Source organism: Onychomys torridus, chromosome 1 (assembly GCF_903995425.1).
Source record: "Onychomys torridus chromosome 1, mOncTor1.1, whole genome shotgun sequence".
Lineage (NCBI taxonomy): Eukaryota > Metazoa > Chordata > Mammalia > Rodentia > Cricetidae > Onychomys > Onychomys torridus.
In genome coordinates this window covers 56928699-56950841 of record NC_050443.1, presented here as the reverse complement: position 1 = coordinate 56950841, position 22143 = coordinate 56928699, and the positions used below count along the sequence as shown (strand labels likewise).

General features: G+C 39.4%; 1 protein-coding gene across 1 annotated transcript in view; it reads right to left on the bottom strand.

Moving 5' to 3' along the window:
* Agbl1 (ATP/GTP binding protein like 1) overlaps positions 1 to 22143 on the bottom strand; it is a 791956-nt gene that overhangs the window by 362444 nt on the left and 407369 nt on the right. The window contains exon 19 of the mRNA XM_036170190.1: positions 10064 to 10193. Coding sequence (XP_036026083.1) covers positions 10064 to 10193 — 130 coding nt within the window. The remainder of the gene's footprint in view (positions 1 to 10063; positions 10194 to 22143) is intronic.

Here is a 22143-nt window from a genome sequence, read left to right as displayed (position 1 = left end):
TTTGGACACTAAGTAGATTTAAAGGCATAGTGAGAAAGAAGTTAGTAATTATATCTGAATTTGGGGTTTTAATTAATAGGCAATTATCATACTATTCTCTAAGGCAAAAAAGTAAAAAAAAAAAATCAAAAAGAAAAAAATAAAACAAAAAATAAACCAAAAAAAAAAAAAAAAAACCATAGAAATAAATAGAGATTTAAAGGCTCCAAACAGTTTTGTTTAGTTTTGCTTGAGCTAGAGTGTTTGTTTTGATATCTGACTCTTGACTAAACTGATTCCCCTCTTGGGGTCTTAATTTCTTCACCAGCAAAGTAAATGGTGTGCTTTGGATTATGGTTCGAAAGCCTAGTCCTTATGTCTGTCCCTGGGACACCTCCCAGTGAATTAATGTCTGAGCTTCATTGTGAGGTTAATTTCATACATGCAAACGTGTGTTCTGAATGCATTGTGTCACAAAGAAGTTGATCAGGATCACATAGGCATGCTCTGCACACTCCTCCCCCATCTTTCTCTCTCCCTTGGTCCAGTTTTGATTTTGCTGCAAGTTAATTGGACTCCCATCTTCATGAGGTTACCCTGTTTCCAATCCTTTGCTTCATGCTCCCCCTGCTTCCCGTGGCTCACCTAGCCCTGATTGTGTTTACTACTCTGCTTTGCCAGCTTTGAGCTCCTGTGTTTTCCAATCCTGACATCTGGGTCTCATTGTTCCTTCTCAGCAGTGAGACTCTGCATTATTTATACAATTGCCACAGGAAAATGAAAGCAAGGCTGAATCTGGGAGAAGGCAACTTCTGGAGAATGTGATGGAATCCCCAAAGAGCAACACTTCCAATTCAGCCAAGCAAGGTTCACTAAGCCCTGGAGATTCCACTTGTACACAATATTGGACAGGCAGCATTCAACCCATGTTTCTGAGAATAGTAAATATCTCCATAAGGGGAATGATATTGGTAGCATGTGCAATTACATTCCAAGAGCCCAGTTTATAAAACTACATATCCCAGATGCAGTACTAGCTACTATAGGCTTTTCCCAGTATCTACAAAGCATCAGGTGCCCTCACAGACACAAAAACCATGAATGCTTGAATCTCTTGTGCAAACAGAACTACATTTGCATATGTTATGTCCATCTCACAAATACTTTGCATGATCTTTATACTGCCTGCAATACCTAATACATCATAAATGCTGTGTAGTTATAACTGTATATATTGCTATGCATTTTTTAGGAAATAATGACAGGAAAACAAAATTTGCAATGTTCAGCACAGTTACGTTTTTCCTTAACACTTTCAACCTATACTTGGTAGACTCTGTGGATGTGAAATTCATGCATATCAATGTTTTAGTGCACTCTCTCCCTCTCTGTAGGTAACATGATATCTAACTTGTTGGTGACATCCAATGATGGATGAGAATAGCCATAGGCAACATAAGGTTTTCTTTTTCAATTACATTGAAAAATCTCATATACAGTAACCCAAAATATACAATTCAATATTCAGCTTTCTTTTGTATTGAATACCTACCTACCACTAATTCAATAATTTGAATGGCTTGTATCTATTAGAATGTCTGATATGGGTCAATTACCATGCTAAAGTCTTATATTCATCCACAATTAGTATAAATATCTCTCAAGGAAGATGCTGCCATTTTGACTTCTACAAATATTACAGGAGATTAAACATCTTACCCTTGGATGCCAATAAAAAAGGAGACATGTTACATCTCAAACTCTGATCAATCTGGCTCCAAATGTTTTCTGAAATCAAACATTTAAAAACAGTGGACACACAAGTTGAAAAGAACACTACAAAAAGATTGTTCATTGGCAAACTAAGAGTGAATTGCCAAGGTCTTGTGTTAGTATTTCCTACTCTGTCACTGGTTGGCTGTCGCTGAGCTTGACACTAAGACAAAGTTCTACAGGGGGGAATCTGTGCAGGTGCCTCAGGCTGAAAATGGATCATTTTCTCCATTTGTACTTGTTGAGTGGAGGGAATCCGTAATCAGTAGCCCCTATGCCATCTGTAAACATAGTCCTTGCGACTTCTCAGTCTGAATGAGACCCTGGTATGCCATCCATCAACATCGTGTGACTAGTCCTACCAGGGAAACTAAGTCACCAAATTCATTCCTTTCTCTCTCTCTCTCTCTCTTCCTCTCTCCCTCTCTTCCTCTCTCTCTCTCTCTCTCTCCCTCTCTCTCTTCCTCTCTCTCTCTCTCTCTCTCTCTCTCTCTCTCTCTCTCTCTCTCTCTCTCTCTCTCTCTTCCTCTCTCTCTCTTCCTCTCTCTCTCTTCCTCTCTCTCTCTCTTCCTCTCTCTCTCTCTTCCTCTCTCTCTCTTCCTCTCTCTCTCTCTCTCTTCCTCTCTCTCTCTCTCTCTTCTCTCTCTCTCTCTCTCTCTCTCTCTCTCTCTCTCTCTCTCTCTCTCTCTCTCTCCTCTCTCTCTCTCTCTCTCTCTCTCTCTCTCTCTCTCTCTCTCTCCCTCTCTTCTCCCCTTCCCCCCAGAAGGTGAGACCTGAACCAGTCTTTTTAACTACCACAGGTTTCAAAGTTGTCTGGATAAGCCTTTAGCACAGGGGTTAGGAATGCTGGCCCATCAAATGGTAACCCTTTTGGTATAGGAAGGTTTACTGTAGTTTTGCCTCAGTTTCCTGGTTACACTGGTGTTCTTGAGGACTGGTTCTTGGCCCCTGAGGCCGATTGTGCTTTGCTCAGTGCAAGCCTTACTTTATACACTAGAACCTGTCTACAGTTATTATTGCCGTTATCCATTCATAAGTTCAACTGTCTTTGGATAATCTTTTAGCAGCTGAAGAAATGAAAGCACCCCTCCTCATCTTCATCTGAAGCCTTTGCTTTGTCTTTTAGCCCTTCTTCAGAGAACAACTCCAAGCAAATCTTATTCAGCTGCCCCATTTCCACACAGTTATTGACACCTTCCTCCCCTCCCTCAACCCTCTGCCACTAATTTTTTTAACTATGTATTTAACTTTTATTCTATTTTTTCCCAAAGTAATATTTTTATTCATTCTTTGGGAGTCTCATACAATGTACCTGATCAACTGCTCTCACTACTCATTCCTCCCAGGTACACCCTCCCACTCTTGTGCCTCACCCCCAAAGCAACAAGTCTAACTTGGGTTGCCCATATACTCATTGGAACATAGTCAAACTCCCAGTGGCCATCCCCTTAAGGAAAAGTGGGTCCTTCCCCCACCACACACCCCTGCCTGAAGCCATCAACTGTGAAGAGCTACACTTCAATGTCTTTATCACAGTTTTGAAGAACTGTCTTCAATAGCTTCCTGTACAAACTATTTTTTTCTTATGGGGGGGGGGGAGGAGTGATCCATGGCATTTACAAAATAAGTGAAAGACACCAATAGGAGAGACATGAAAAGCCCCCTTGGGTTTTTAACGTAAGTTTATCTAAGAAACTTTGGTGATTCATTTACATACAAATTATCTGTATCAGTAGAAGTACACACCCAAACATAGATTTTCAAAAGCCATGAAGCATTGTTTATTCTTCTGACAAGGAACAATTCTAAATAAAAGAATTCAGAATTAGAGTGACTTCTTCTAGCCCCTGTATGAGTATTACATTCTCCTCCCCCATTACAGTAGGAAGAATTTATGGTATATTTTTCCATCATATACTCAAATGCACAGAGTGGAAAGTTCTACATTTACATCCTTCATGAGCAATGGATATAAGAAAAGACAACATCATTTTTTCTACCCCTTCTAAGGAATACATTACAGACACATAACTCTCTACTGAGTCTCCTGAGCTCTGTGTGGACAGGTTTTAGGGACCTGACCTGCAATCTTCCTCCCCTTCTCTCTCTGTGCCATTTTAAAAGTAGACTAATTTACTTAACACATATGCTGGGGGTTCGAATGTAACCAGGGAAATCTTTTACATGCAGAAAACTCTTATTCTACTAGACCTTAGAGAAAGTAAACACATGTACTTGTACATGGTACATGTGCGTGCACACCTCCCCCAACCACACACATACATACACACACACACACACACACACACACACACACACACACACACACACACACACAGAGAGAGAGAGAGAGAGAGAGAGAGAGAGAGAGAGAGAGAGAGAGAGAGAGCGAGTTTGCTCTGTCCCCTGGCAGAAGGGAGCCCAGCTTGTGTGAGTTGTAAACGGAAATCAATGAGCTCTTCAAAGAACCCTGAAATCCCTTTATCAACATGCACTCACATAGCAAGAGCCATGAGGATGGGAATCGATACTTCTCCTAATCCTGAAGCCCAGTTCTTGGCAGCAGTCCAAGGAACAAGCCAGCTGCAACATGGCAACTCATCAGAGACTGTTTGCCTGGCTTCCCGTGACCTAGCTGTAACCTAAGAGCTTTCTTCCAGTGGTGATGCTGTGCTGGACTGTCCTCTGGGCCAAGGGTCTTCTGGCTCTTACATGGAAACTCACAAACAGGAAGCAAGTCAATGCCTCTTAACAGCTGATTCTTGAACTTGTCTGCTTCATTGAGCTTTCCTGCTGGCATGCTTTCTCCCTGGCTGGGTCTTCAGGACTTCTGAACAGCATTTTTACTGTCCTCTGTCTTTCTTGACTTGACTCTCACCCTTCCAGGCTGACCAGTCCTGTTTCATGCACCCCAATTTTTCTCCAGTTGCATTTTAAACTTCTGTATTCTTGCTTTGTGTATTTTTTTTTGTTGTTTTTTGTTTTGTTTTGTTTTTTTTTGTTTTTTTTGTTTTTTGAGACAGGGTTTCTCTGTAGCTTTGGAGCCTGTCCTGGACTAGCTCTGTAGACCAGGCTGGCCTCAAACTCACAGAGATCCACCTGCCTCTTCCTCCCAAGTGCTGGGATTATAGGCATGCGCCACCACCGCTCGCTTTGTGTATTTTTAAATTTTCTGTATTCAGGCAAATCTTTTTCATTACTGGAAAATATAAATACTGAATATATAGTCAGCAAGTTTGGTATAACCGAGTCTCAATCATGATATGGAATTCTCACTACCTATAAGTTCTCTCCTAAACCTAATTATTCATTCTCCTTCCCTGGAGTTAAACAGTGCTCTAATTTTTACCTTCCCTTGTTATTGAAACACAAACATATAGTATGTGTCCTTTCATGTCCAATTTTTTTTTTTTTACTTAACATAATGTTTTGAAATTGCTTTGTATTATTAAATGTACTACTAGTTAGTTGGATTTTCTTATGAGGGTGTAGTTTTGATTACTGTACTGGTTAGTTTTTATTGGCAACTTGGCACAATGTAGAGTTACTTGGGAAGAGAACTTTCACTGAAGAACTACCTTTTACCTGAGGTCATATCTGTGAAAAAAATGCCCTAATTGATGACTGATGTAGGAGGGCTTAGTCTACTCCGGACAGCACCATCCTTAGGTCAAGGGGTCTGGGCTATATACAAAAGAAAGCTGAACATGAGCCAGAGAGCAAGCCTGGAGACAGCATTCTTTCCTCCCTAGTTTCTGCTTCAGTTCCTCCCTCGAGTTCTTTCTCTGACTTTCTTCGATGATGCACTGTGACCTGGAAGTGTAAGCTGAAATAAGCCCTTTCCTCTCCAAGTATTTTTTTATCTGGGTGTTTAGTATAGTCATCTAGGGCAATTACTGAACAATATTTCAATACACAAATATGCTTAAAAGTTGCTATATTTCTGGTCTTTTGAGCCCAACATCTGACAAACTCTAACAAACAAGAATAGCCATTCTGGGTTCAATAAAATGGAAAAGAGGTACCAGGAGGTCTGTAAGAGCCCAGGAGTGTTCCCCTACCAGCTTACCCTTCCAACACAGTTGAAGTGGTATCAATACCTAGTCATTCCATGATCCCATCTCAACTCTTCATCTGCATCACAAATGCCCCAGCAAAGCTTTACACAGACCTCTGTTACCATTTTTATAACTTTATGTCACATTGTCTATTTTAAAACTAACTCTACCTCCTACCTTAGTCAACTGTGAACTCAAATCTAAGGGTGATCTTTTATTCTGCTAAATGGACATAGTAAGAAACCCATACCTGAGTTCTTATCTTTACACTCATAGATAAATGTATTTCTCAACCTTCATCATAGAAGCTTCTTTTTATGGTATGTGGTGATTTATACAGAGATCTACAAATAGCTAATGTGCAGAAAATAAGATTGTAGAGTATTCATTTCTAAATGGGACATCTATAGCATACCCTTTCCCCTTGGGGCTGAGGGATCATTGGGGGAAAAATGGATAGGGCAGGGGATGATGAGGTACCATTAGCAACTGATGATAGCTAGGAACCTATTATCAACTGATGGCTGCTGGTTAAGTAAGAATCACTTTTCTTTAGGAATGCAGGCCCTAGAAGGCCACTCATATACATACATGCATCAGTAAATAGATTCTGTGGGTATTAGAGTATATTTTAAAACACATGGCATTGTAAGAGAAATATGGGGGTGGTGTAAGAGAGGAATTAGAGGGGAGATAACAGGGCTGGATTTGTTCAAACACACTATATACATGTATGATTATTAAAGTTTGTAAAAACTAGGAAACAAAATAAATTGTGTATATTGGGTTTGCATCCTTAGTGCCTACCACAGTCATTACAATTCCATGATACAAATTAATATACAAACAAAGAGATGGCTATCCAGATTGCTGGGAATGTGGACGGATGAAGGAAATGAAGAACAGGGGTGTATTGCCTGCTTTTTGGCAGTCCTCAAAAGAAGCACAGCAGTGATTTTCATCTCTGCCTTACATATCAATGGTCCTTGCAACTCTCATTAATTTGACTAAGAGTCAAATACCGGAGAAGCATCTATAATAAGCAGATTTTCCCAGCCATCACAGACTGCTTTTCCACTGCTTCCAAAACATTTTTTATAAGACCTAGAAATTAGGCAGAGTTGGCATTCATCTCCAGCCACAGAACTTAAAAATCAGTGTGGACACAGAGGGACTCTTCCCTGTCTGGACAGGTCCAGTCCAAGTGAATGGCAGTGATGAAGCTGCTGGGAGAAGGGATTCGATATAGCCCTGGAGGTAACTAAAAGGTGGCATTCCACCAATTAGAGAGCTCTGGAACACTGTGAATAGCAGTTAGTGCTCAGCTGTTTCTCACCCACCTCTCAGATGGTCCCAGCAGGAAACAAGTCAGCGGCTGTCATGTTTATAGCTAATTAATGTTTATTTATACTTTTAAACAAGCCTTTCACCTGTCACACTTTAAAATAAATGCCGTGCTCTTCAATTAGAGATTGTCAGAGCAGAAACGAATCCTGTGCTGTGGTGGGTTTAATATGTGCATGTGTTTAAATGTGTATCAGAGCCGGGGTTCTTCCATTCTTAATCGCTCTCTTCTCCCGGAGGCTAAAGCTTCCCACACAGAGACACATCCATTCTCCAGCATCCAACCACGAGACTGGAGTCTTGCTATGTAGAGCTTGTTGAAGGCAATCACCAGCAGAGATTACACTGCCTCCTTGGGTGAGGCAGGCATGACAGCAGCATGGTATCATACATTTGAACCAGTATTGAATTTAGATTCTTGGGAGTGGGAGCACATGTTGTTCTGTGGGCAAAAGAGAAAAGCTGACTCGGCAAATCCGGGGCAGTGGAAGTTTGCAGGTTTTAAAGAATACTCTGACGCCGGGCAGTGGTGGCACACGCCTTTAATCCCAGCACTCGGGAGGCAGAGGCAGGTGGATCTTTGTGAGTTTGAGGACAGCCTGGTCTACCAAGTGAGTTCCAGGAAAGGCACAAAGCTCCACAGAGAAAGCCTATCTCGAAAACAAAAAACAAAACAAACAAACAAACAAAAAGAATACTCTGTCTCTTGATAGGCTCTGGGAGATAAGCCTTTAAACCCTTGGAATATTCTACTGGATAAGAGTATCTTTCATTGGCTGGGGATTTGGGCAGTGCCAGATGATCAAAGCTAGTAGTGTGAGTTTTGGTGCAAGATTTGAACCTCGAGGTATGATCCATTTGGAAGAGGATGGATGTGGAGTGAAGGATTAGCCATGGGAAGCACTTCATGGTTACGAAGCTGATCATCTCCCCCAAAATTTATCTGAACCTACTTGGTGGGGTATCCTGTGATATTTCAATGCACATATGGAATGTGGGGTGATCAAATCATGGTAATTGATATATCTGTACCTTCATAATCACATTGTGTTTGGAGCCTCTGAAATTCTAAAATATGTAAGGTCTTGTGAATTTGCAGTCAGTCCACTGTGTGGGGAAACACTAGAGCTCCTGTGCTGCCGTGCTTTGGGTCGATTGGCCAACCTTCCTCCATCTTTTTTCCCTCTTCCTCTGTCACTTGCTAGTAATAGTCTTTCTATGTTTAAATTGACACTTTCAGCATCCACAAATAAATGGGAACTGGGAGTATTTGTCTTTCATACTATTTTTTAATTTTTAAGAATATAGGAGTGTTATGCATTCTTATTTGATCATTATTTATCATATGCATGTGTTGAATTCCACACTGTACTACATTAATAAAAATAATTACAATAATAGAATTAGGACAAAAATACCTTTAATATCAAATTCAGGTAAAATTACCTAACTGGTGGTTAACACGGTTGCCAGAGAATTAGGCTGTCCATCAAGCTCTATTGGAAGAGGGCACTTACACCAGCTCCCTCATAGATACCACAAGGGTGCCTTCTCAGGTATCTATTTTAATATATTTCCTTTTACCATAATATAATATATATATACAAATTATGGCTATATTGAGTTCCATGAGTCCTGAAGAATTTTTCAACCAGGAAGTTGTTACCCTCAACACACTCTTTCAAAGAGTAAGTCACAAAGAGAGACTATACCTCAGCATCAAAAAACACAGTGGAACTGAATATCTAGTCTGCTGTGTACATTTATGGCCTTATGAAAATCACTTTATGTATTGATCTTGACATTTGAGTAAAAATCTACATTACATATTCATACACCTTTCCAGGACTCTCTTAATCACAGAGTAGAAACTTTAGAGAATGGAAACTTTAGAGAATGGAAATCATTACATATGAAACAACCTAGAACAGTGCTAGATTTGTCTTGGAAAATGTATTAGTTGAATCTAAATATGAACACTTAGATTTTTTTCCACCCATCTAATGGATATGTATATTTTTCCTAGTTTAATAATGTAAGAATAAAACTAGAAAACTTTAGGTCACAAAAATGCACTTAATTTTCTATTTTGCCCAGTTTTCAACAGTGAGTATTGAGCCATTGTTCTGAACCTATTATGAGGTGAATTGTATCTTTGCAAAAATATTTGTTGCAATTGTAATCCCTAGTGCCTAGGAATATAACCTTATCCAGAAGGAACATCTTAACAAGTGGAAGAATGCTGAGGTCAAACTGAATAACTCTTCTAATTCAATGATGAACATTCTTATAAGAAGAAAATAAAAAAAATTAAAAAAAGAAAAAGGTTGGGCGTTGGTGGCACACCTTTTTAATCCCAGTACTTGAGAGGCAGAGCCAGGCCAATCTCTGTGAGTTCGATGCCAGCCTGGTCTACAAAGCGAGTACCAGGAAAGGCACAAAGCTACACAGAGAAACCCTGTCTCGAAAACCCCCCCTCAAAAAAAGAGGGAATGAGGACCATCAGACACCAAGCTCAGATAGTCCTATGAAGGCATAAGTAATGAGTTAAATAGGCCACCATAACCAAAGACTGCTAAGCATTGCTGGTAAGCACAACACATCTGCAAGAGAAGCGGCTATTTTTTCTAAAGCCACCAGCATTAGAACAGCTTGCCATTTCTTTGATTGTAGGCTGCCAGCCTCCAGAAATGTAATGTGAGGAGTTATAATCTTGTAAGCAAGCTCTCCAGTGTGTGGTAGGTAGCTTGATACAACAATTATCATAATAAACCCCTCAATAAAGTTGTCACATTCATTTTTTCCCCTTTGTTTTTCTTGCCTGGCCAGCTGATAAGCTGCCTCCTGGGGGGTAAAAGGAATCTGGTAATAGTCTGAAAAGAAATGATGAAAAGAAGGATGTGACTCACCACAGGTCCCCGGCCAATACTGCTCAGGTAGTGGAGGAGACCTTTGGCGTGGTAGATGGTTGGCTGGAGATGAGCTTGGGGAAGAAGCCATTGTCTATTGAGATCCTCACCCCTCAGTGAGCATCTGTGACTGTGGGAAGGAACAATAAGCAAAGAAACAGACATTTAGAAGAAAAATAGCTTCATAGAATAAAACCCAAGCAGACAAACAAACTAATGAATCCAACTTCCCTCTGACTCCTGCCCAATTGCCACCAGTTCCAGATGTCCAGGAAGCTACAGATCTGTCCTTTAAGTGTCCAGAGTGGCCTAGTTATTTACAGCTGCTAAAAGAACCAAAAACTGCATTCAACTTAATACTGGGTTAATAGAGTTTTAAGACAAATTCGAGAAACACAATTCCCCTCTTTATATAGTCATAAAAACAAAATTCAATGTAGGACTCTCTAGGTCTGTCAGTTCTACAAATAATTAATTCAAACTTAGCACACTAAGTATGGTGAAATACAATATTTCTAGCTGACCCAGTAACTCTGTGAAACTCAATATTATTGCACCACAGTGAAGAAACTGGAGCCTAAAATCAACTACATGAGTGACCCAAGATATGTAACCAAAGGCTTTATATCCATGTTTCTTTGCCTATAGCCCACATGCCCCTTCTCTTTTTCATTGTTTCTCTCCCTAGCCATGGGTAATTCCTAAAAGCTATCAGAACTAGAATAAGCTCAAGATCACATGTTCCCTAGGTATATTCATAATCAATGCTAACATGTTAGTTGCAAAAGTGACTCAACTTCTAAACCAGGAGGCAAAGCTTCCAGGTAGAGTCATCCCATGAGCCAAAGACAACTGGAAAGCTTACCAGACACACCCCGTCCAAAGGAAGTGTCCCTGATGGTTTTGCTATGATATAATTTACCCTATATAGTAAACCAACAAGGTGGCCCAGATTGAGTGGTCAACACAACATCTCCATCACCAGAACTGCCCCCATTAAATCCCCTCCTACTAGTACCTTCCAATTTCCTCCACAATGGAACTGCTTAGCTTCTTCTGTGCACATTTGCTTGATACACATTTGACTATGCTTCCCATATTTAACTACCTATTCCCACATATTTAACTTTCAGTGGGTCAGCCCAGTACCCAAAATTTTATACATTCTGAAGCTAAGGAATCCCATTACTTTTTGTTCCACCCATAGTCAGAGTCCTTACAGAATCATTTTTGAGCAATTTGTATTAATACTATTTCTATTTACTTTGTCCTCCTCATTAAACTGGAAGAAATGTGGGCTTCCTGGGGGCAAAAATAATCTTTAGTGCCATCAAAATTCTAAAAGGAAATGTGTCAGCCAACCTCATAAGACTGTGTAATGATACTTGTCAACAAGCCAACTTGGATGGTGGTATGTGTGCAATTTTTATGAAGTTCCATCCCTAGATGAATGGCTATCGTTAATCAATAGGCATGAAAGAGGGGAAATTGGTTAATCAGTTCTTTCTAGGGATAAGGCTCTCCACAATTTAATCAATCTAAAGTGGTCAATCCTAAATACTAGTACACAGGAGCAAACTAAATGGACTCAATTGAGTGTGTGTGTGTGTGTGTGTGTGTGTGTGTGTGTGTGTGTGTATCTGTGTGTGTGTGTATCTGTGTCTGTGTGTGTCTGTGTGTAACAACAATAATTAAAAAGGGTTATGAATTTGGAAGGAATATGAGAGGAAACGGGAGAAGTGAAAAGGAGAGAGGAATGAATTTGATGGAAATACCTAACTTGTATATTAAATTCTCAAAATATATGAAAATTTAAATTAGATGAAGAACTGTGTCAGAATTGATATTCAGTAAACAATATAGAAAAAACTCATGCTCTGACATTTAAATATAGAAGCAGACACATTTTCTGTCTTGAAGCTGCTGTCCTATTTTCAATTAATCTTGGAGATGAAAAGGCTCAGGCTCCTTCTTGCAATATTTCAGTCTCCATGTTCTGAACTCTTCTTTAGACATTAGTTTCTAGTTGCTTATAATCGCTCTCTTAGAGCTCACTAGAAATTTAAGATCTTTAGTCATTCATTTATCCTGATTTTGCTATAAAATATTTTGACTTGAGTGGCTAGGAATGTAGCTAACTCGGTAACAGTATTTGCCTAAGCATGCAAGAAGGCCTAGGTGTGGGAGCTCATGCCCTTAATTTCAACTCTCAGGAAGAAGAGGAGGGGACATCAGAAGTTCAAGGCTACCATTGGCTACATAGCAACAGCTCATTTTTAATGCCAATAGCAGAATAAAGGAAGAGCATGCCAGACTTGATCTTGGCATATTTGCTGCAATTCAATTAGTTTTTCTTCTCAAGTCAAAGCATCCAAAAGCCTGAAGACACTTTAATAGCTCTGTGATTTTCTTGCCTTGACCTGGATTCTCATCAACAGTACAGATTTTATTTTTCCTGTGATGATGACTATGATGAAATGAGCTGAGGTTCTTTCAAAGCATTCCTATTTATGTAAACAAAGTGTGTGTGTTGCTATGTATGCAGCAGCCAACAATCCTACAGTTCTCTCTCCATCTTCTTTCCTTCAGCTCCATGGAGACCAAGTTCAGGGGCGAAATCTTCATGAAAAAGTCCATAGGTTACCACATAGCAGAAACACAATTCTGTACCATAGTTTTCAAAACTAGAAAAAGTAAAATTCTATATAGCAGCTAGAAATCACCCAAGTTTTGATTAAGAAGTCATAGTTTCAATGTCTATTTCCTTCACCATGTATGGGATTTGGAGACCTCATCTAGAGTCACTATTCTTACATGGAAAAAATCAAATATGTTTAACCTGCTTTTCCAAGGTTATCATCATCGTGGGCATATTGTCATGCATCATCAAGCCCTGATCCTCTCCAGGATTATTTTGATGATCCAATGAAATGATATCTAACATCTGTGTTTTCATGGAAAATTAGCTTCATAATCCTGTACCTATCTATGTCTTCCCTTTTAACATGTGACTCTACCCACAGCTATATCCACACCACACACTTCATTCACATCTGCAGTGGTTAGGGATGCACAGTACAACTGTGACTATTTCCATTGTTTTCTTGCCTTATGCAATCTATACTGCCTATAAAAAAACAGTCAGGTACCAATGTACAAGGTGAATTGAAGAGAGTAGAACTTTGGCCAGGGACCACTGAGAAGAAGCTGTGATCCACTTTGAGGTTCATTTGATTTAAGCACACTTCATGGTACAGGCAGTGAGATGGAACAGAAAAGAATTAATCAAAAAAAATTAGAAAAAGATTACCAATTATTCTTTAGGCTACTAGCCAGGGATAAGGGAGGAGAAGGCATACTGGATTATCTGTGATCTGCATGTGGAGAAGAGTAGTGACAATTAAAATAATATAGAAGTCAGGGAGCTGTTAGTTTAGGGAAAGTTTTCTTTGGTAGCTGTTACTTTTCTGGAATAAAGAAACTGAACCATCCCCAGTGGCATAGCTAGGTTTGCAAAATTGAGAAGCACAAATGCTTGCATTTATATTCAGGCCTGCATGTGTGGCTGTGATTTGGAGGTATCTCTGTGTGTGCCTATGGCTTTGATATTTCCAACAGCTCAGCAACAGCAGAGGACCACAATGTATACTACGCCTACTTTGAGAGCTTTTTATTTTATAGCAAATCTATTTGCTCCCAATCTGCAAATCCATTTGGCATTTTATGTTAATGACACCTGAGATCCCTGCCGTCCCAGGAGCTTCTGCTGCTCATCACAGGGATTTGTTTTAAGCATGTAAGGATGAAATGTACCCCATCTTATTGTCTACTGTAGCATCTCTGCAATGCCAGCTGCTGCCTCCATGTGCAGAGAATTAGCAGATGGACAGTGATGATGGGCTGGCAAGACATTCAGAGCCTGTAATTTCTGAAAAGGGGTCATCCCTCAAATAGAGATTGATGTCTTGCTTTACTTACAGGAAGAGTAAGTAGTGATCAGTGGTGCTCTTCCTCCCCACTGAAAATGGCAAACTTCTTTCACAAGGAAAAAGAAATCACATACTTTCTGTTCTCACAGGTAATATGATACAACTAGTCCTCCTCCACAGGTTTTGTCTTTTCTCCTCTCTCTCTCCTCTCTCTCTCTCTCTCTCTCTCTCTCTCTCTCTCTCTCTCTCTCTCTCTCTCTCTTTCTCTCTTTCTCTCTCCCTCCCTCCCTTCCACTCTCCCTCTCTCCCTCCCTCCTTTCCTTATCCCCTCCCCCACAAGTTCTCCTATATTCCAGACTGGCCTCTAATTTTCTATGTAGCCAAGGAGGGCATTGAACTTGATTCTCTTGTCTTGTCTCCTGAGTGTATGTGTCACTATCCTAGTTTATGATATTCTGGGGATCAAAATTCAGACTTCAAGCACGCTAGACTAGCACCCTACCAACTGTACTACATTTCCAGTCTAGCCTTCCATACTTCTTGAGCTTTAGTTTTAATAACCTCATTTATAATAAAATTTGGATGCAGAAAGTGAGTTACATCAGGATACCCATATATCCAGATGTTGCAATTTTGTCTTGAAATACCTGCATCCCAAGAAAACCCTCAGAACACAAATCACTTTATCTCCCGGTCTAGATCTGTAATTAGAACTAGAGTCATAGAGCCAAGATGCCTGACCAAAATGGGACCTCATTACTTTGTACTAGTTTTTGAATGTTCTGTGTATTTGTTTATTTTAGAAGCAAAGGCTCAAGAAGGTCAGAGTGGCTCTAAACACACCATAGTCGATGATAGTTTTGAACAATTAATATCCTGCCTCTACTTCCTGAATGCTAAGATTTCAAGAATGTGCCACCACACCCAGTTTGGTTTATACACTCTTTGTGATCAAACAAAATGCTTCATGTAGGCAGGTACTCAAACAACTGAGCTGCATCCCCAACCCCTAGTGTTGAAATGTTGAGTGTTTCTAGGTAAAACAGGTACCTTCAGTGCCTATTCTAATCCTGAATGCTTCACATACACTACCCACCTACTCTTTCAGGCACTCACATCCTATATCCAAAAAGAATAATTATCCTTGAAGAATGATACACAGAATTTTTGTTGATGTTCTATTTGTTTAGATTGTAATCTGAAGAGAAGATAATAAATGGGTCAAGATTTCTGGGAAAAATGAGATGGAATATGGAAAGGTAGAAACATTATTAAATTTGAAAAGACCATTAAACATTGTTAAATTTCATAATTGAAACTTTGGTGTTATACACATCCTCTTTAAAAACAAAGAAAAACTAGCCACAAATGGTAGCACAGTATTGTGATACTAAAACATGGGAGATGAAGGTAGGTGGGTCAGAAATTTAAGGTTACCATCAGCTGTAGAGTAATAGGTTGGGTAGCTTGGGTTAAGTCATGAAAATTTATATAACAAATAGGAAAACAAGTAGAAAGAGAACACTTACTTGCTATTCATAAAATATGGTAAGTTTGTACCTACACCAAAGCATCCTGGGTAAAATTGAGAAGAACTGAGTCAGTAGAACCAGATTAACATTTTTAACTAATTGGCCACTAGATATGATTATCTGCCTGACATTCTGAATAGTGAATAAGCTTAATCATCAGTTAGCTTATAGTCATGCTTTTCTTTCTTTATTTCATCTCTTTTTCCTTTTCAGGTAGTGTAATTATGTAGCCCAGGTTGCCTTCCAATTCATAACCTCTTACGTGCTGCAAGTTCAAGTATGTTACTACCATGTCCAGCTTCTCAAAATCAAATTTTCAGCACTAATTATAGATCATATCTGTCAGATAATAATAGAGACCACTATGACATTGGAAAGTAAATTATTGTAAGCAATAACTTCAGAAAGAAGTATGTGAACTACCAGGAATCCTGAAGCAAAGAATGAGCCATAAATCAGAAAACAAAGGGAGAATATGCATCCCTTCCAAAGAGAATTGATAAAACTCAGTTCAGATAAAAAGATGATTCAAAAATTCCCTCATCCATCTATGCCTGAATAATGGAGAGCAGGTAGCCAGCAGACTGAACAGATGACACCAGGCTTGATAGGAAGGGAGCCCAGCACAAAGAGCTTTGGAGTCTTAGGAGAAGCAGGTTGTTTGGGATTTAGAAAGCTCCTTCATCAGCCCAAACATTATCTCTACACTGGGAGGAATGAAGGTACAGAAGGAAAACATGCAAAAGTTCAGAGAAGGATGGAAGCCTCTAGAAATAGACAGCACAGGATGAGGCACAGTCATCTAGATACTGCCTTCAGGAGCTTTCCAAATGAACATTGCTCAAGTGGACAGAGATACATAAAAGGAAAGCAAATAAAAATCAAATTAATTTCAGGGTCATTTGAAAGCCCAAAACAAGCAGAGTTTTGAGAAACATTTTGTTGTGCTCAGGTTATTATTTGTAGCTCAAAATGCTCACAGTTAAAAATGGAGAGCAGAAGAAACCAAGCAAGTTGTTCTCCAGCAATTGCAGGGACACAGGAATGAGTTCACAGAGGTTGATCAAATCATAGCCCAAGAATGCCAAAGTCTTAGGGGTGTCCAACACATGATGTCATCTACAAAGTCCATGCTTGAGACCTGTTCAATCAAAAGTCACAGAAAGGCCTCATAATGTTTTAAATGAATTTACATTTTGGCCTTGGACTGCATTCATACCTGTCCTTGGCTACATAGAGCCTGCTAATCAAATACTGAACATGATAGATGGACCAGACAACAGAAGTCAGTTTAACCCCATCTTTACTAATGAAAATATCCAGAGGCTGGGGGAACCTCTCAGTTAATAAAGTACTGGTCTTGTAGGTATTATGACCTATGTTTGGTCCCCAGAACCCACATACATAAAAACAGTGGGCATCCTGGTACATTCCTCTAACCTAAGCACTTGGAAGGTAGACACAGAAGGATCTCCTGGGCTTGCTAACTAGGCAGTCTAGCCTAACTGATGAGGCTCAGGCCAATGAAATGTTTTTGTCCCAAAGGAGGTGATAGTGCTCCTGTGGATGACAACTGAGGTTTTCTCAGAGTCCCCAGGTTCACACACACACACACACACACACACACACACACACACACACACACAAAGAGAAATACTCAAAGTTGAAATTTTAATGTAGGTCAATCAAAGCCTAGGTTAGTTGTTCTCTTATGCTTTCTTTGCCTTCAAAGGTCTCCATCCACCAGCAGTAACTATATCACTCTGAGTCCCATTCCTGAATCGCTTTCATTTAAATAAGGCTGCTATGGAATCCATGCACAGTAAAGGGAAAGATGTGGCACTTCACATAGGACAGAAAGAAAGCAAGAAAGTTAACCTTTAGAAATGGAACCATGTCCTTTATAAAGGGCATCATTGCCCCTCGCTGAAGGGAACTAGAGCAGATGATATTTAGAATCCCAGTCTCACCTAGAGCAGAGGCAGCACCAGAAGTCTGCACGGTGACCCTTCCCTGCAACAACACACACCTGCACATTGTGCTTCCTACTATTATGTTAGTGTCTTACATGTTTTTAGTTTGAAAATCAATACAGAGTAACATTTAAATGCAGTTTCTCCTATTATATAAGCCTGATTTCATAATAGCAAACTTCAAACAAAACAATTCAACAGAATTGTATCTGCCAGTGGGGAGGAGGAGCCTAAAGTGTCAGTTATATCCATCAAGGGTGTGCGGTCAGTTCATTTTCATACAGCCTTCGATATCACACAAAATACATCCATGTCTACTGAAACCATTGATTCCCAAGGCATGTGTTCCCACGTGCTTGCCTTGAGACAAGTGCGGGTGTGCGAAGAATCTCCTCAAGCCCCTTGCTACTGAACAGTGATGGTTTAGGTGCACCACCAACGCTGAGGCCACCCAAGGGCCATCACCAATGGCAATTGACTTGCAGTTCACACTCTGCATTGCTTACTAGACAAAAGTAAATTATTTAGCTTCTAAAATTTTAAATATTTTATTAACCCTTACAAAATGTTAGAATAAAGGATAGTGGACTAAGATTTCAAAATCAAGAACTAATGATTTCTTCTTACCAAAAAAAAAAAAAAAAAAACCCTGAAAAATTCAAGGTTTGATACCATTAAGAAAATAAGGACCAATATGTATAATGTATTCACAAACACAGCACAACACACACAATACAACATATACACAATACAACATGTGCACACACAGCATAACATATACAATCATATATGTACACACAACTCAACATGCAGACACACACATGAACATATAAAACACACACAAAAGAAGGAAGCCTCCCACTTTTACTTAATGAGGACATATCAGTGCAATTTGCACAAGATTCACTATTTCTATAACTGCTAAGCATATAACATCATTCAGAGAATCTGAGAGAGAAATCAATGAAAATAGCATTCAGGTTGGTAAGGAAGACATGAAACCATGATACACAAGACAGATGTGTGTGTGTGTGTGTGTGTGTGTGTGTGTGTGTGATACATATATGTGCATATAATAAATATGCAAATATACACATCACATATGTGTAGCACATGTGTATATACCATATCCACACATAGATAGGTAGGTAGGTAGGTTTTTAGATAGATAGATAGATAGATAGATAGATAGATAGATGGTTTTACAATGCACCTTAACAACAATGAGAACAAATAATAAAGGAAACAAACATGTCATATTAGGATGAAGAAGAAAATTTCCATGGGAAAAGCAGTTAAAATTAATGTGACAAATTCAGGGGAAAAAAAGCATCACATTTTCTTTTTTATTATTATTATATTTGTGTTTTAATTTTACACATCAGCCATGGGTTTCCCCTGTCCTCCCCACTCCCGCCCCCACCCCCACCTTCCCCCCAGCCCCTCCCCTCCATTCCCATCTCATCCAGGGCCAAGACTCCCCTGGGGATTCATTTAAACCTGGTGGGTTCAGTACAGGCAGGTCCAGTCCCCTCCTTCCAGCCTGAGCATGTGTCCCTGTGTAAGCCCCAGGTTCCAAACAGCCAGCTCATGCACTAAGGACAGGTCCCGGTCCCACAGCCACTCATAGGAGGATACTAGATATAAAGCATCACACTTTCAAAAAAACCTGTGTGAACTGATCTGGTATAGTGACTTTCAGGATATGTAGCTATGAGTTCAAATAAAACACATGCCTTTGGAAATCAATATGGCACTTTCTTAGAAAATTGGGAATCAACCTCCCTCAAGACCCAGCTATATCACTCTTGGGCATATACCCAAGGAATGCTCAATCATACCACAAGGACACATGCTCAACTATGTTTATAGAAGCTTTATTTGTAATAGCCAGAAAAACAATGACATCATGAGGTTTGCAGGCAAATGGATGGAACTAGAAAATATCATCCTGAGTGAGGAAACCCAGACTCAGAAAGACAAACATGGTATGTACCCACTTATAAGTGGATACTAGATGTAAAGCAAAGGACTTTGCAACTCACAACTCCAGGGAAGCTACCTAGCAAAGAGGACCCTAAGAAAGACACAAGGGATCACCCAATGACAAAGAAATAGATGAGATCTACATGAGCAAACTGGGAGTGAGGGGAGTAATGGAGGGCAAGCGTTGAGGGAAAGAGAGCTCAGGGGAGTGGGAAGTCCCAGCTGGATCAGGAACAGAGTGGGAGAAGAAGGAAAGAGAAACCATGATAAATGAAGAACCCATGTGAATAGGAAGAAGCAAAGTGCTAGAGAGGTCCCCAGAAATCCACAAACAAACCTCCACTATAGACTACTGGCAATGGTCAACAGAGTGCCTGAGCTGACCTACTCTGGTGATCGGATGGCTGAACACCCTAACTGTCGTGATAGAACTCTCATCCAGTGACTGATGGAAGCAGATGCAGAGATTCATGGCCAGGCCCCAGGTGGAGCTCCAGGAGTTCAATTGGCAAGAGAGAGGAGGGATTATATGAGTAAGAGCTATTGAGACCATGATTTGAAAAAGCACAGGGACAAATAGCTAAACTAGTGAAAACACATGGACTGAAACCAATAGCTGAAGAGCCCCTGTGGAACTGGATCAGGCCCTCTGGATAAGTGAGACAGTTGATTAGCTTGAACTGTTTAGAAGACCCTCAGGCAGTGGGACCAGACCTGTCCTTGGTGCAAAAAGGAACCTAGGGCCTATGCTGAGACACTTTGCTCAGCCTTGGTGTAGGGAGGAGGGGACTGGACCTGCCTCAACTGAATCTACCAGGCTGGGCTGACTCCCCAGGGGAGACCTTGTCCTGGAAGAGGTAGGAATGGGGGATAGATTGGGTAGGAAGGCTGGGAGGAGGGAGGACAGGGGAATCCATGACTGATATGTAAAATTAAATTAATTATAAAATAAAAATATTTAAAAATAAAAAATAAAACACATGCAATAATGAAGGAGAAATGAGATATGTATGCATTGATTTATTTGTGCATAAATATAGGAATGACAAATCAGAAATTAATAAAATGTATGACCTATACTGGGTAGAAATAGAGGATAAACCCAAAGGATAAATAAGCAGAACTGGGGGGTGGAAGGATCAGAGTAAATGATGGTTCTCAGAACACAGCTCTGGGTGCAACTCCAGCTTCTGGAGCCAGGTTGTTTCTCACAATCTCATGACAGTACATATGTACACGAGCTTACAATGAGGAGAGCCCAAACATGGTATAGACACTAAAGAGGAATTTAAACTCTGTGACACATAAAGAACACTGAGGAAATGCAAGGGGGAAGAGGCTCTAAATATGTTAGTGTTATAGTTATATAGTACTTCATGTTGAGGATTCTTCATATTATTCCATGATTTCACTCTAATGTGCATCCATTCTGTTTGTTATTCATGCTAATCCTTATTGTCCAGGATTTGAAGATATGTATTATCTTCAAATATATATATATATATATATATATATATATATATATATATATATATATATATGTGTGTGTGTGTGTGTGTGTGTGTGTGTGTGTGTGTGTGTATATATATATATATATACATATATATGTGTGTATATATATACATATATATGTATATATATATATATATATATACATACATATGTGTGTGTGTGTGTGTGTGTATGTGTGTGTGTGTGATATGTGATATATATTTAAAACAAAATTTTAGAAGACAAAAAGAACAGAATACCTTCTATAAACAGCAGTAGGTGATTTTTGAGCTAAAAGTTCTGAGTCTGCATGGTGTACCTTTTTAGGACTGAGAAAATAAACAAATCAGGAATAGTAACTCTCAGGCTTCTTAAGAATTATGAATAAAGTATGGAATCTGTGATATACTGGAATTGGCAGTCAGCATGAACTTACACTTTTGAATACACAGAGCAATGAATAAATAAACAGATATATGTAGGTGTGTATAAGCATGTGTTCACATATCTATTTTATAATTTGAAACAAACACTAGTAAATGTAGAAGCAAAACATCTTTATTGAAGGAAACATATCCAATGCAGTGATCTCTATTTCTGAACATCATTACCTACAAAGGAATATAAGCACTTAAAAAAATATCTGGTTCCACTGTGGGGAAGAGCAGTGAAAAGTATCAGTCTAGGATATATAATGGCTTAGGAAAATAAGAATCTCTTTTTTAAAAATAAGTACATTTTGCAATGTCAGAAATACCAGGTCTATGGAACTATAGTGACCAAATACAGTGAGACTTGTCAATAAATTAAATTATAATGGTAAAGTATTATAATTCATAGAAAATAATACTTTAAAGTTTATATTGCCATAAATAGTAAAGAAAAAAGAATAGGTTCTAATTTTGGTAGAACTTCGGTTTGCAAATACAGAAGGGATGTGGAAACCACAGTTATCATCTGGCAAACAAACAACACAGTAATAATTATTTTAACAGAACTAATCAATGTATCTAAATATCAATGAGCAAAAGTGTGTAAGTGACAGAACATTCAAATCTGCTAAGAGGAGCTCCCAGTAAGATACCCAGTTCTATAAGGGAAATGGTAACTTCATGGTAGAGGAGGCATATAGATACTAACTAGTCCAGAACTCAGAGTTACCATGACCA